The 12,481-nt window shown below is 47.2% G+C and overlaps 2 protein-coding genes across 4 annotated transcripts in view; one reads left to right on the top strand and one right to left on the bottom strand.

Moving 5' to 3' along the window:
• Positions 1–7,107: 7,107 nt before the first annotated feature.
• FJX1 (four-jointed box kinase 1) lies at positions 7,108–9,622 on the bottom strand. Its single transcript, XM_059139874.1, has one exon. It carries the CDS (start codon positions 9,325–9,327, stop codon positions 8,026–8,028), a length of 1,302 nt encoding a protein of 433 aa, XP_058995857.1. The 5' UTR covers positions 9,328–9,622; the 3' UTR covers positions 7,108–8,025.
• The window catches only part of PAMR1 (peptidase domain containing associated with muscle regeneration 1), a 150,512-nt gene continuing 147,014 nt past the window's right edge, over positions 8,984–12,481 (top strand). Inside the window, exons 1-2 of one of the 3 annotated variants that reach the window (XM_059139859.1) lie at positions 8,984–9,085; positions 10,760–10,863. The gene's annotated coding sequence lies outside the window, so the exon portion shown is untranslated. Of the gene's footprint in view, positions 9,086–10,757; positions 10,864–12,481 lie in introns of those variants that run through there. The other 2 variants (XM_059139837.1, XM_059139826.1) reach the window with 2 other exon arrangements.

Raw genomic sequence — 12,481 nt, 5'->3', positions numbered from 1 at the left:
AATAAGCAAACAGAGGACTTTTAGGGCAGTGAAACTATGTATTTGTATGTTACTATAATGGTGGATACCTGCCATTATACATTTGTTTAAGTCCATAGAATGTATAACACCAAGAGTGAACCTTTATGTAAACATGTACTTTGGGTGATGATGATATATTAACATAGGTCCAGCATTTGTTAACACATGAAAACTCTGGTAGGAAATGTCTGCTGGGAAATGGAAGTGGTGGTAATGAGGATGCTATGAATGTGTCAGGGACAGGGACTATGGGAAATCTCTGTACCTTGGCTTAATTTTGCTATGAACCCAAGATTGTTCTAATTTTTTAAAAAAACGAACTAAAAATGGGGCACCTGGCTGGCTCAGTCTGTGGAGCATGTGACTCTTGATCTCAGGGTTGTAGGTTTGAGCCCCACATTGATTGTAGAGTTTGCTTAAAAATAAAATCTTAAAAAAAAAAAAAGAACTAAAAAGGACCTTTGGAAATGAAAATAAAGTCATTGAATTAAAAAAGACAAAACAAAACTTCAGGGATGGATAAAATTGTTGCTTATACACCGTTGGAGAGAGAATAGGTGAACTCATAGACAGATCTGAGGAAATTACCTGGAGGGCAGGGTAGAAAGATTAAGAGATAGAAAATATATACTGGAACTTGGGCTGTGGGGGGTAGAAAAAGATGACCTCATTTATGTCCAATAATATTTCTAGAAGGAGAAAATAGAAAGAATAAGAGAGATAAAATACTTGCAGAGATAATGACTGAAATTCTTGCTAGACTGAAAAAAAAAAAAAAAAACCCACCTCATTAGATTTAAGAAACATATCATGTTCCTGTGAGAGAAAAACAAAAATAAATCTGTGTCTAAATACATCATAATGAGATTAGAGGACACCAAAGCCAAAGAGAAGATCTTCAAAGAAACCAATTACAAAAGGCCAATATTACAAGAAAAGGGGGAATGGAAAAAGAAAGGAAGACAAAAGGGAAAAGCTGAAATGTACAACCTACTCTTTGGTGCTAGATCTATTTTTGAGCAGTGGCCGCATCTCTTTGACCTTAACCTCTTTGAGCCTTACTTTCCACATCTATAAAATAAATATTCCATCCAAATTTATCATTGCTAATTCTCTGTAAAATGCCCAACACAAAGACTCCTTTGTTCGTATGTGTTCAGCAAAAAGGAGTTATTATTGACAGAAGTCATTTCCCCATGATAGAAATTCCTACAGCATAACCCTGCCCATGAACCCAATCTCAGGATGAAGAATACTTAAACGTATGTCATATTACAGAGAACAGGTGTCATCTTTGCTGTAAAAACACCAAAACAAAACAAAGCAAACAAATAAAACCACCCCTCCCCCAAAACCCTAAGCTTAAACCACCATCATGGGACTCCCTCAACCTTCCAAGATAAGCTTTAGAGATCGAACCTCCCTGCAATCTTGTCAGCAGGACATCTTCAGAATTACTGTAAAAATCTCTCCTTTTGTAGCTTTCCTTGTCTTCGAGACTCTCCTAAATTCAAAGAGAAACCCAAGACCAGCTTGTAAGCCTTCCTTGACCTCCCTCCAGAGCAGCTTACAAAGGCGTGTTACAAGGTCTATAGTACTTTCCTTTGTCCCATATTGTCTCTGCTCACATATTGTCTCTGCTCCATTATGCTCCAGCTTCCTCAGTAGACTCCAAGCAGCTTGAAGGCAAGCCCCTTACCTATCTTGCTCACCGCCAAATCCTTAGTCCATGACTTGGAACTTTTTAGGAGACACTTAACAAGTTATTGCAATGTCAATAGAAAAGAAATTGGGATTTAGGGATGGAACTCATTTACAGAGTTGCGGTACATAAACAGATGGTATTTTTCTAGAGTTGAAAGGGATTCTAGAGAACATCCGGTCTTCCCATGGCTTTTCCAGATGGGAAAAATGAGGAGTTCATCAGTTTGTCTGAAAGTCTAGGGCTATTTATGAAATGGTGGAAATCAGACTCAAATCCAGCTTTGCCTGTTCCCCAATGGTACTGCTTATGTTCTATCCTGTTGCCTTCATGACCAAGATCAGGGCTGCGTAAGTGAAAGAAGCCAGGCACAGGAAGACAAATGATGCCCAATTCCACTCACATGAAATATCTAGATGAGGTAACTACATAAATACAGGAAGTAGATGAGAAGTTACCAGAGGTTGGGAAAGGAGGATTGAGGAGTTATTGATTAATGATGACAGAGTTTTTTTGGCCTGATGAACATGTTTTGGAAATAGATTGCAGTTTGGCTGTACGACGTCGATAATGGAATATCACTGACTTGCACACTTACAAGTGGTTAAAATGGCAAACTTTATGTTATGTATATTTTATCACAACTAAATAAAAAAGAAAAAAAAAAGATCACGGCTATGGTAATAACCCGCTTGCCTTGCTTCTCCAGGTCATTTGTAGACTGGGGACACATTCTTTAATGAGCATTTAAAAAAAATCATTGAGGGGTGGGTGTAAACAGGCGGAGATAATGCATGATGTAGGACCATCAAATTAAAAGTGACATTTCTCTATTATTAACCCACAATTTCTCAGCAAAAGAAAAGCTCTAAGCTGGCACTGGAAAAATGCCAGGTCCATAAGCTATTTAATTTTTCTGGATAGGGTGTAAAATAACTGCGAAAACCATAAAAGGTACCATATGGCGCCAAAGAAAGGGGAGGGGGGAAAGAGTTCTTTCTTGTTGTTGTTATTACTCAATGAACAATTAGTTCTCTATTCTCCCAAGCACATTAAGGTGCTATTAAGAGAAAAATTTCAGAAGTGTCAAGAAGACATATCCTAAATGGAAAGAAAGTTGAAAAGATAAATAAAATGAGCATTCTGTTAGCTATATTTGGTGGAGTCCCGCAGAGAAAAAATCTTCCGGCTAGGCAGCATCGAGACATAGTTTATTAATGTAGTTTTCCCCCACAGCAGGACATAGAAAGAGAAATTGGTAAAACAGTCACATTAAAAAATTATGACTCCTACATCTGATCTTTATGAATACACAGAAAAGAAACTGTCCTCTTGAGTTGTCCTTGGGCCTTCGCAGAGATGCGAAGATTTTTCCCCCCTCCAAAGCCCTATAACAGCACTATTTGCTCATGTGTGGTTGGAACAGACTGCAAGTTACTTCCCACATTAAAGGAATCTCAAAGGTGTTTATAAGCAGAACTTAGGGAAGATTTTGTGAAGTCCTTCCAATTATATTTTGAAAGAAAGCGCTTCAGTCTTCTGTTTTTAAAGAGCATGCAAAATTGAAGTCTGTATTCCCTTTGGGGAAAAATTGTAGTCATTGATAAATCGGTTATAAATGGAATTTCTCTGGAATCTTCGAGCTGGAAGGGAGCTTACCCATCCTCATCTAATCCAGTGTTTTCCAGTGGGTAGTCTATGCCCCACTCATGAGTTACGAAATCTGTTTAGAGGGTCACAGCTAACACGGGGAAGTAAAGCGAGAGGAGGGTTAGAAAATATTGAATTGAATATCAAAAGCATTTTGTATATACTGTTGTGAGAAAACTTTTGTTTCAGTTGTATGCCTGTGTGTGTGTGTGTGTCTGTGTCTGTGTGTGTACATGTTGGTTCACAATGTAAAGTGTGTGCCTTGCTGTGAGTTCTGGTCAGAAAAAAATGGGAAAGTCACCGATGTAATCCAACACTTTCTGTCCTAGGTAAGACACCTGGAACCAGAGCGGGGAATTGACTTTCTCAAGTGACATGTGAGTGAAAAGTAGACCGGACTCCCCTTTCTCCTTCACTCCTAATTCTGCCAACTTTACACCATCTGGCATCAGTGGGTCTGTGAGATGGAGCAGGTGTGTGGAGGGACACATAATCCACGCCTGGGCTTGGACGATCCACATACTGGATGGCTCAGAAGGTGCAAAATTCCCCCAGCTCACTGCAGCCTGGAGTTGAAGAGCCACATGAGAAACAGAATCACAGCCTCCCTGTGAAAAAAGAGGGGGTGCCTGTGACCGCTCACATAGAAGACATTCTCGGAAAGGAGACAACCAGCTGACAACTGTGGGCTTTAGGTAATTCCTGCCAGACTCATGCTCTCTGTCTGGTCTTCCTGAGCCAAAATAGAAGCCTGCAGAAAGTGTTCTATGACTGCAAAGCTAAAGCAGGATTATGAAAGAGGATCCTGCCTGGGACTCAGACGCCTCTGATTTTGACTTAGAGGAGAAAACTATCTCCCTCACCAAGAAACAAACTCTAACATTGCATTTACTATGAGCCAGGCATGGTTTTGAGAATATTACATTTAATACACGTAATCAACCTTTAGGTCTTTGAGGACTCTCCTAGCTACAGCCCTAGGCAGAAGGTTAAGAGTTGAGATGTGTTACAGTAATGGGTTTTTCTTCCTGATACGAAGATGGGAGGGCGAATACTCTTTTTTGGGGGGGAAGGAGGGGAAATGAGAAAGCATTAGAGGGGGAAGTTCAGAGGGAGAAGCAGACCCCCTGCTGAGCAGGGAGCCCGATGCAGGACTCTATCCTGGGACTCCAGGATCATGACCTGAGCTGAAGGCAGTTGTTCAATCAACTGAGCCACCCAGGCACCCCAAATACTCTTAATAGTGTAAAACTATGTCACTGATGGAGGGAATTAATCAATAGTCAAATCTAGGGAGAAAAGGTCAACTGCCTACTTTCTCTTGGCTGGAGGAATTGGGAGGAGGATTTTTCTTGCAAAGAGTTATCACTTTTTGATGCTTTCTAGAAGGGGTGATGAATCTGTAACAAGTCATTTACTTAAAAAATATTACCCTCCTGTATCTGTAGGATAGTTGCATCTGCTTGGGTGCAAGAAACCACAGTCTCAGGCCCATGTAGAGATCAACCCTGCACCCTTGGCCTCATCCAGTGCTTTGCATAGTGGCGGGAGACATTCCTCCGTACTTTGTTGAATTCATTTATTACCACACTTCAAACACTGAACCTGACCTTGGAAACTGCTAGGTTTGGCTTTGATGATGAAAATTAGTTGAGGTTTACTGAGTATAAGAAGGGCAAGAGGTTTTTGAAAGATGAAGAGGAAGTGGGTTTTTTTTTTTTTTTTTGAAGGACCCATTACATGCCCCTTATGGTTTATACGTTAACATTAAATCCCACAATACTCTGATCGAATTTCCATTTCATAGATGAGGGAACTAGGTTAAATGATTCGCTGAGAGTAAATAGGTAAGGGACAGAATTCAGAATATAGTTTGCCTGCAGAATCCATTACTCTTCACATCATGCAGCAGCCTGAAAGTTTTGGGTGGATTTTTTTTTTTTTTTCATCTGAAAAATGATTTAGCCCTAGCAGTATTCACTGACATGGCAAATCTTTAATTGATCTTTCCATGCCATAGCCTACTGAGTCTCCAAGAGGAATAGCAACAGTTAAAGCCTATTCTCTGTAATTAAGTCTTGGTTCCCTTACCAACTCCACCATGTAATTAAACTTATTTCTCGAACAGGCAGCTATGGTTCACTAAAGAATCCGAGAAGAGCCATTTAAATTATGCTTAGTTTCTTGCTTTGGGTTAATGGCCAAGTCTGGGCTTGGAACTGAAGTTTAAGAGGAATGTAGGGAATGTTGCTGGCCCAGAATGTACCAGTGTTGATTCTACTCAGGAGTCGGCATGTATTTCCTGTGCAGTCTGTGAAACTTATTCTTGCTCATTGTTTTCCTCGATGAACATGCTGGGCAAAAATGCAGGTTGCTAAATATTTATCCTTTTCTGGGAGCAGCTTGGGGTGACTCAGGCAGCAATTCTCATATAGTTATTAATCATCAGAAATGGAAAACTTTTCTTTTTGAAAGGTGTAATTATCAAAGGTCTCACATGAATTATGCCTTGAAAAAAAAGATACTGCCCCTATCAATACATTCTGTGGCTGTGCTAATGAAAAAATTTGGCTTATCCCACAAAGTTTATGGACATTTTTTTTTTTTCAGTTGAAATAAGATTTGGCTTAGCATCAGGCACTGAAAGCGTAGGAATGGTATTAAATGCTGAAATCATACAGGCTATATTGTAATGTGAAAAATTACAGGGGATTTTGGGAAGGGGAACCCACAGAGATTCAGTTATCTTCAGGAGTCTATAAAACCCTAGGCTTACAAATGCACATCAAATAAATAACGGTTATAGTAACCAAAAGTTGAGTTAGAAGTCATTAAATAAAAATAAGATAATAGGCAAGAGCCCTTGGACCCAGATATCAAATAAAGCGTCAAGATAAAACACCAGTGGGTTGTAAAACACAAACCAAGCCCTTCTCCTCTTCCCCCATGGGTCGAACAGGAGCTTTAAGACAATCCAAAAGTATTTTCTAAGTTTGCAATCCCCACACTGTGAGGATTCAAGGGTCCCATACAAAGTACTGCTCACTTTCTTGGTCTCACCGTGACTGTTCTGAGGGGATCATGCAATTCACGCCAGGGGAAAAACCCAACACAGTCTCTTAAGAGGGCTGCAGGAGTCCAGATGTTGGAGATTATGATCTCCTGGATGCAATGGAATTTATGCCAGGAGATTTTTTTTTTTTTTAATGCCAGGAGATAAAGAGAACAATTAATTTATGACTTTCTCTACCTGTTTGCAATATGTGCTCAGCTTATTATGTACATATCGGGATGCACGGTAATTACCATGCTGAAAAAAATGTGCAACACGTGCCCTTTGCAGTTAGGTTTAAAAAGGGGGCATTTGTCATATTTTAGTCTGCACATCTGGTTCTATCATATTTGCCAAATGATTAATATAGAAATATATTACAGTGAAATCCTTTTATATCACAGTTTTATTTGCCCGGAAATAGAATACTTTCCTTCCCTCTCCCTCCCCCACATTCTCTACTGAACTCTGAAATTCCCTGCACTAGGGGTTCATTTGAGTGAACAGGACAGAGAAACTGCTCTTGTCTTTGTTCAGTTCTGTGAGTTCCGGTAATCACAACTGGGATACATATGCATCCTTTGTTTTAAAAAGCACATCCACAAGGGAGAAACCCCAAAGCTCATTTTAAAAGCAGGTAGGGCATCAGAAATCTCCCACAGTTAAAACCACAGAAATTAAATTCTAAATTTTAAATTCCCTTTTATTGAAATATAAGTTTGTTTAGTATATTTACAACACACTTTATGCACATATATACACAGAAGGCAAATTCTGTAAAATAAAAAAGTTTTTCTTAATAAAAAACTAAAATAAAAACAAAGTAAAGTGCATGAAACTCATTTTCTTCTGGTGGACATCATCACTGTCAAAATTTTGGTGGGAGGGGAGAGGGGAGGAGGAAGAAATTCATTACTTGATTCAGTGCATACTGCCTGTCCTGTATTTGTAGCCTTTAGGGCAAAAAGACATGTGGTAAGCAAGGCTGACAAATTGTCAGGGTTTGTAGGGCCCCCCCGGGTTCTGAAGGTCCTGCACTCTTTGTCCTAGCGGGAGCCTTCCCCCAGCTCCTAACAGTGATCTCACCATCACGGTGCTGGAACAAAGGCAGAACACAGGAAGGGGGCTCCACCAGCCTATGTCACAGCCCTGCTCCCGGGCCACCAGCGCTGCGTTTGATAGGAAATGCACAATTAGCTCAACGGCTCAAATAGAAGTTTTCCTTTTTCGGAAAGGGTATGAGGGGGCCGGGAAACGGGATGCATCTCCCACTGAGATGGCCACCCGGGGGCCAAACTCCGGCCTCCAGTTTCTTCGGATCCAAACTCCGTGCTGGCCCAGGGCAGAATCCTTTTATAGGCGGGGCGGAGGGGCTGTTAAGCTTCTCGCCCCGGTGAGTTCGTCCTCCCGGAACTTCGAAAGGAAACAGCAGGAGACCGAGAGAAAGGGGCAGGTGGGCGAAGCCGTGAAGTTTTAGCCTCCATGGCGCTCAGGCCACTGGCTGGGCGTTGGTCGGTCCCAGGCGGTGGCCCAGGCGACGGCCCTTCCCCCATCATCCATTCCCCAGGCCGGGGGATCTCCCTCTTTTCTCCGGGGGACGCTAAGTCCCGGGTCGGCGGCCGTACTTGGCTTTACAGTGCAAAATGTGCTTGGCGAGGAAGTCGAGGCGGCGCTGCAGCAGCTGAGCGTGGGGGTCGGCGAGCGCGGCCAGCTCCGGGAAGCGAGGCTCGTGGTGCCGGTAGAGGCGCAGCAGCCGGGCCGCCGCGTCCTGGCCGCGGTGCAGCTCCAGGACGCGCCGCGCTGTCCGCTCGCGGAACACGCACACCGACTGCAGCAGCGGCTCGTTATACTTGTCCCACATGCCCGCCACCCGGTAGCCGTGCACCAAGCCCGCCTCGTTGTCCAGAAAGACCAGCGCCCCGCCGGGGCCGCGGTGCAGGTTGCTGGTGGCGCGCTGCATGACGCGCGGGTCCCACTGCAGGCTGAAGAGGTTGCTGACGAGCCGGTCGAAGTTGGCCGTCAGATAGTCGAAAAGGATCAAGTCGGTCCACTGTACCAGGTCCACCAGCTCCGCCTGGCTGCGGTTGGCTAGCTCGCCCCCGGCGGCGCGCAGGGGCCGCAGCCGGCCGTCCTCGGAGCGCCAGGGCGCGGGCACCACCACATCCGTGAGGTTGGGCAGCCAGCGCGTCAGGCTCACCACGCTGCCCTCGGTCCAGTGCGCGGCGCGAAGCTCCTCCTGCACCTGCGCCCACTGAGCGCTGCGAGCCTCCACCCGGGCCAGTGCCAGGGGCGGCACGTGGCGCTGGAGGCCCAGCAGGCGCGCTAGGTAGTAGGACAGGGCCTCGCCCTGGATCTGCTCCGGGTTGATGCCGTAGCGCACACAGGCGCGGGTGCCGTCGGAGAAGCGGGCCAGCCGGTTGGAGCTGCGCCCGCAGCCGCCGCGCTCCAGGGCCACCACCCGGGCGCCGCGCACCGCCTCCAGCCAAGCCAACGCCTGCGACTCGGAGAAGCCGCGGGGCACCTGCTCCTCCAGGCCGCGGCTCCAGAAGACGCCCCCGTGCACCGCGGCGCGCCCCTCGGGCCCGGGCCGCCCGGCTGGCACGTGCCGCCCGCGCTCGCCCGGGGGCCGCCGGGGCGGGCCGTCTGCGCCGGCCGCCAAGGTGAGCAGCGCCCGGAAAGTTTTCAGGGAGCCGCCGCGGGCGTCCCGCGCCAGGGGCGGGGGCAGGGGGAAGCGAGGCGCCGGCCCCGGTCCGCCGCTCCGGGCCGGGCGCCGGGGGAGTCGGTCTTCGGGCGGCTGGGCGCGCGGCGGCAGGAGCCCGCCCCACAGCGCCAGCAGCGAGCCCAGCGCCAGCAGCCAGAGACCCGCGGCGGCGGCGGCAGCGTCCCGCATCCTCCTGCCCATGCTCCCCCGGCCGTGCCGGGCACCTCCGCCGCTTCAAGCCGAGCCCGGGCGCCCGGGTCCCGGCGGCGAGCCGGACCCCGCAGCGTGCTGGCTCCGGGGCTCCGGGCGCCTCAGCCCCATCGCGGCCGCGGGGCTCTGCCCGGCGCTCTGCCCCGCGCTGGGAACTCGCCTCGCCGCCGCTTCCCAGCTGCTTTTGTATTTCGCTGTGAGACCCTCGGGCGGGCGCGATTCACAGGCGCCCGGACCACGTGGGAGCGAGGGGGATCCGCCTCCCCCTCCGCGGCCGCCGCTCCCCGCCCCCTTCCCCTCCTCTTCGCCTTAAAGCGGCGATGGCTCCTTCCGAGCGGGAGAGGCGGCCCCACTTCGGTCGGGGACTTCGGGGCTGGCGGCGCCCGCGCGGGGGCGTCGGAGGGGGCGGCGCCGAGCTGGAGTGGCGCGCGGAGGGGGTGGGGACGCGTCTCTGACCTCGGCGGGGGTCGGAGTGGTCGCCGGGTTCCCCGAGCCCGGGCAGCGCCTGGCCTCCTGCGAAGTTCGGAGTGACCCCAGCCGCGCTCTGGGCGCCGCCTGGCGAGGGTTGGGGCGGGTCCCTTCGCCTCCTCGCTTGACGGTGTGATTCACCCTGCCTTATGTAAATCCGCGGGAAGCTCTCCGAGCCACAGGGAATGTGACTCCAGCCCGGTTAGGGGAAACGTCTGTAGCCGACAACTTTGGACCGACACCCCCTTTTCGAGCGCGCCTGCCACCGCGGGTCACTGGGGGCGTGTGCGCTCTGAGGTTGGTCGCTGCGTCTTTCCCGAGGGACTCCACGGGGAATTAAACCTCGCTGTGCAAGTAATAGAACACCTAGACCAGCTCCCAGCCATTCGTTCATCCATTCAACGAAGCGTGGTCTCTGGGCGATAAAACCCGCAGACTCTCCCCGTGCTCCTGGAGCTTACGTTCCAGGGAGAGGTTCAGGTTGCTATGAGAACATTGTAACCCGGGATCCGACCTAGTGCAGGAGGGAGGGGTGTCGGCGACTCTCTCTCCAAAGAAATGACATAATTTTTGCCCAGGAAGAAACTGAGGCGGAAAAGGCTTGCTCAATACGCTGGACTTAGCAAGTGCACAAACTAAATAAAATTCAAACTCGGACCTTCTGGCAACACGCCACCTGATTTTCCCTCCATCAGGAAAGCTCATTATTTTTTATCAAGTTGCCAGCATTTTCATTTTTTAAAAAAATTCACTGTCATTTAGCTAGTCACTTTATTCTCCAAAAGTGATTTTCAATTCAAAGGCGGGGGGGGGCGGGGCAAGTCCCGATTGTTACATTTGACTTGCTGGTTTAATGGTTTCGGGGAAAAATAAATGGGTGGGGGTTGGAGGAGGTAGGGAGGGTGGAGGAGAAAAAAACAAAAACAATGACAGAACAAACCACACTGTCTTCCAGCCACCTCTCCGTTCAAAGCCACCAAGAAGGCTCTTGGATAAGAATTGGCTTCCCCCCTTCCCTCTCTGCAGGACTGTGTCCCCGATCCAAACCAAGACTGCCAGGTAAGACGCAAGATTGGGGGCGGAGATGGACTCCACCTCCTGGAAGCAGGAGTTAGAAGTCTGCTTTCTTACATGTGTTTCTTTTCTCTTTATCCCCCATCAGGTGCACATGGGGGTTTCCAACTTTATTAGCTCATCAGCTGGCACTGATTATATTTTATTCTCCAAAGAGTGAATGTTTAGAGCTATAGGGCAGACACCCTAATGTTTGTGGCTGAATGGAGGCATCAAAAGACCACATCTGGAGCCTTCTAGTGGTGACCCCATATACCCTCAAGTGTTTCCACATTGGCTGAAGTGTGGAGTCTTTTGTTGAATCTGTTTCACACGGCACAGCTATATCATGCCTTTTATAGATCTTATCTGATGCTGTGGTCACTATGGCTCCCATATGTAGGCATCAAAACACAGTAATTCATTAAAAGATACTGTTCCTGCTCTGTATAAGCTCCTCACCCTCTATGTTAACCTAGAGGACAGGGGCTACTATTTCTTAACCTTTTATTTCTCTTATCACTTAACATAGTATATTACACTAAATAGGTGCTCAATAAATTGAATTTGATTTTTTTTATCTTTTGGGTTAACTTCTGAGAATCTTTTTTTTTTGAATGCAGTGCTTTAACTTGGGTAAACTGTAAGCAAGATCGCCACCTTGTGGGCATAATAGAATATTGTCTAATTAGAGAAATTTGTACACGTGTTTAAGAGGATGATTCATTATTTCAGCTAGATTCTGAGCAGATGATGTAGCTTCCACAGCCCGTGGCCTGTCCTAGGTGCTGTGGGGGAATCCAGAGTAGTTGGTGTCTCTGTCTCTTTAGCTGTCAACAAAAGCTGTAAAGAACTACAAGGGATGGTTCATTGTCATTGTCGGAGGAGTCCCTCCTGTCTGTTTTTTCAGCCCTGCCTGGCACAGTGCCTGGCACTTAGTGGGTGTTCAATAACAGTTTGCTGAATAAATCATTGGAATGCTAACGAGATTTTCTGCAAGTGGCATGTATTGATTTAAAAGAACCATCTTACTACTAAAAGATACAAAATAAGAACTTTCATTTTAGGGACGCCTGGGTGGCTTGGTCAGTTAAGTATCTGCCTTCAGCTTGGATCATGATCCCAGAGTCTTGGGATTGAGACCCACATTGGGCTCCTTGCTCAGTGGGGAGCCTGCTTCTCCCTCTGCCTGCTGCCCCTCACTTGTGCTTTCTCTCTCTCGGGCAAATAAATAAAAATCTTTAAAAGAACTTTCATTTTAAAAGGAAAAAATATCGGTGAAGTTGCCCCATAAGGTAGGAAGAGGAAACGTGTGACTTTCATTCTAAGAGGGCTGGCCTCCCACCCAGATCTCCAAATCCCAGAATCTTTCCATCATGTTCCTGGTGTTGATGAAGAAACTGAGTCTTATAGAAGTCGGCTAAGATCTTATCTCTTGGAAAATGACTGACCTTATCAGAGCTCTTTGCCTGCAGATCCCAGGCACTGTGTACCACAATGGATGCACTAATAGGATCGTGAGCAAGTGCATAGAAATCAAGAAAGGCACCAAAGGACTAAAACCAAACCAAAACCAGAAAGCAAACCCCAAGTGGAATGCCATTTTAAACACACTCCTCTCTTT

This window comes from Mustela lutreola, chromosome 1, assembly GCF_030435805.1.
Source record: "Mustela lutreola isolate mMusLut2 chromosome 1, mMusLut2.pri, whole genome shotgun sequence".
NCBI classification, from domain to species: Eukaryota; Metazoa; Chordata; class Mammalia; order Carnivora; family Mustelidae; genus Mustela; species Mustela lutreola.
Note: the sequence above shows the minus strand (reverse complement) of the source record. Positions and strands in the feature narration are given on the sequence as shown.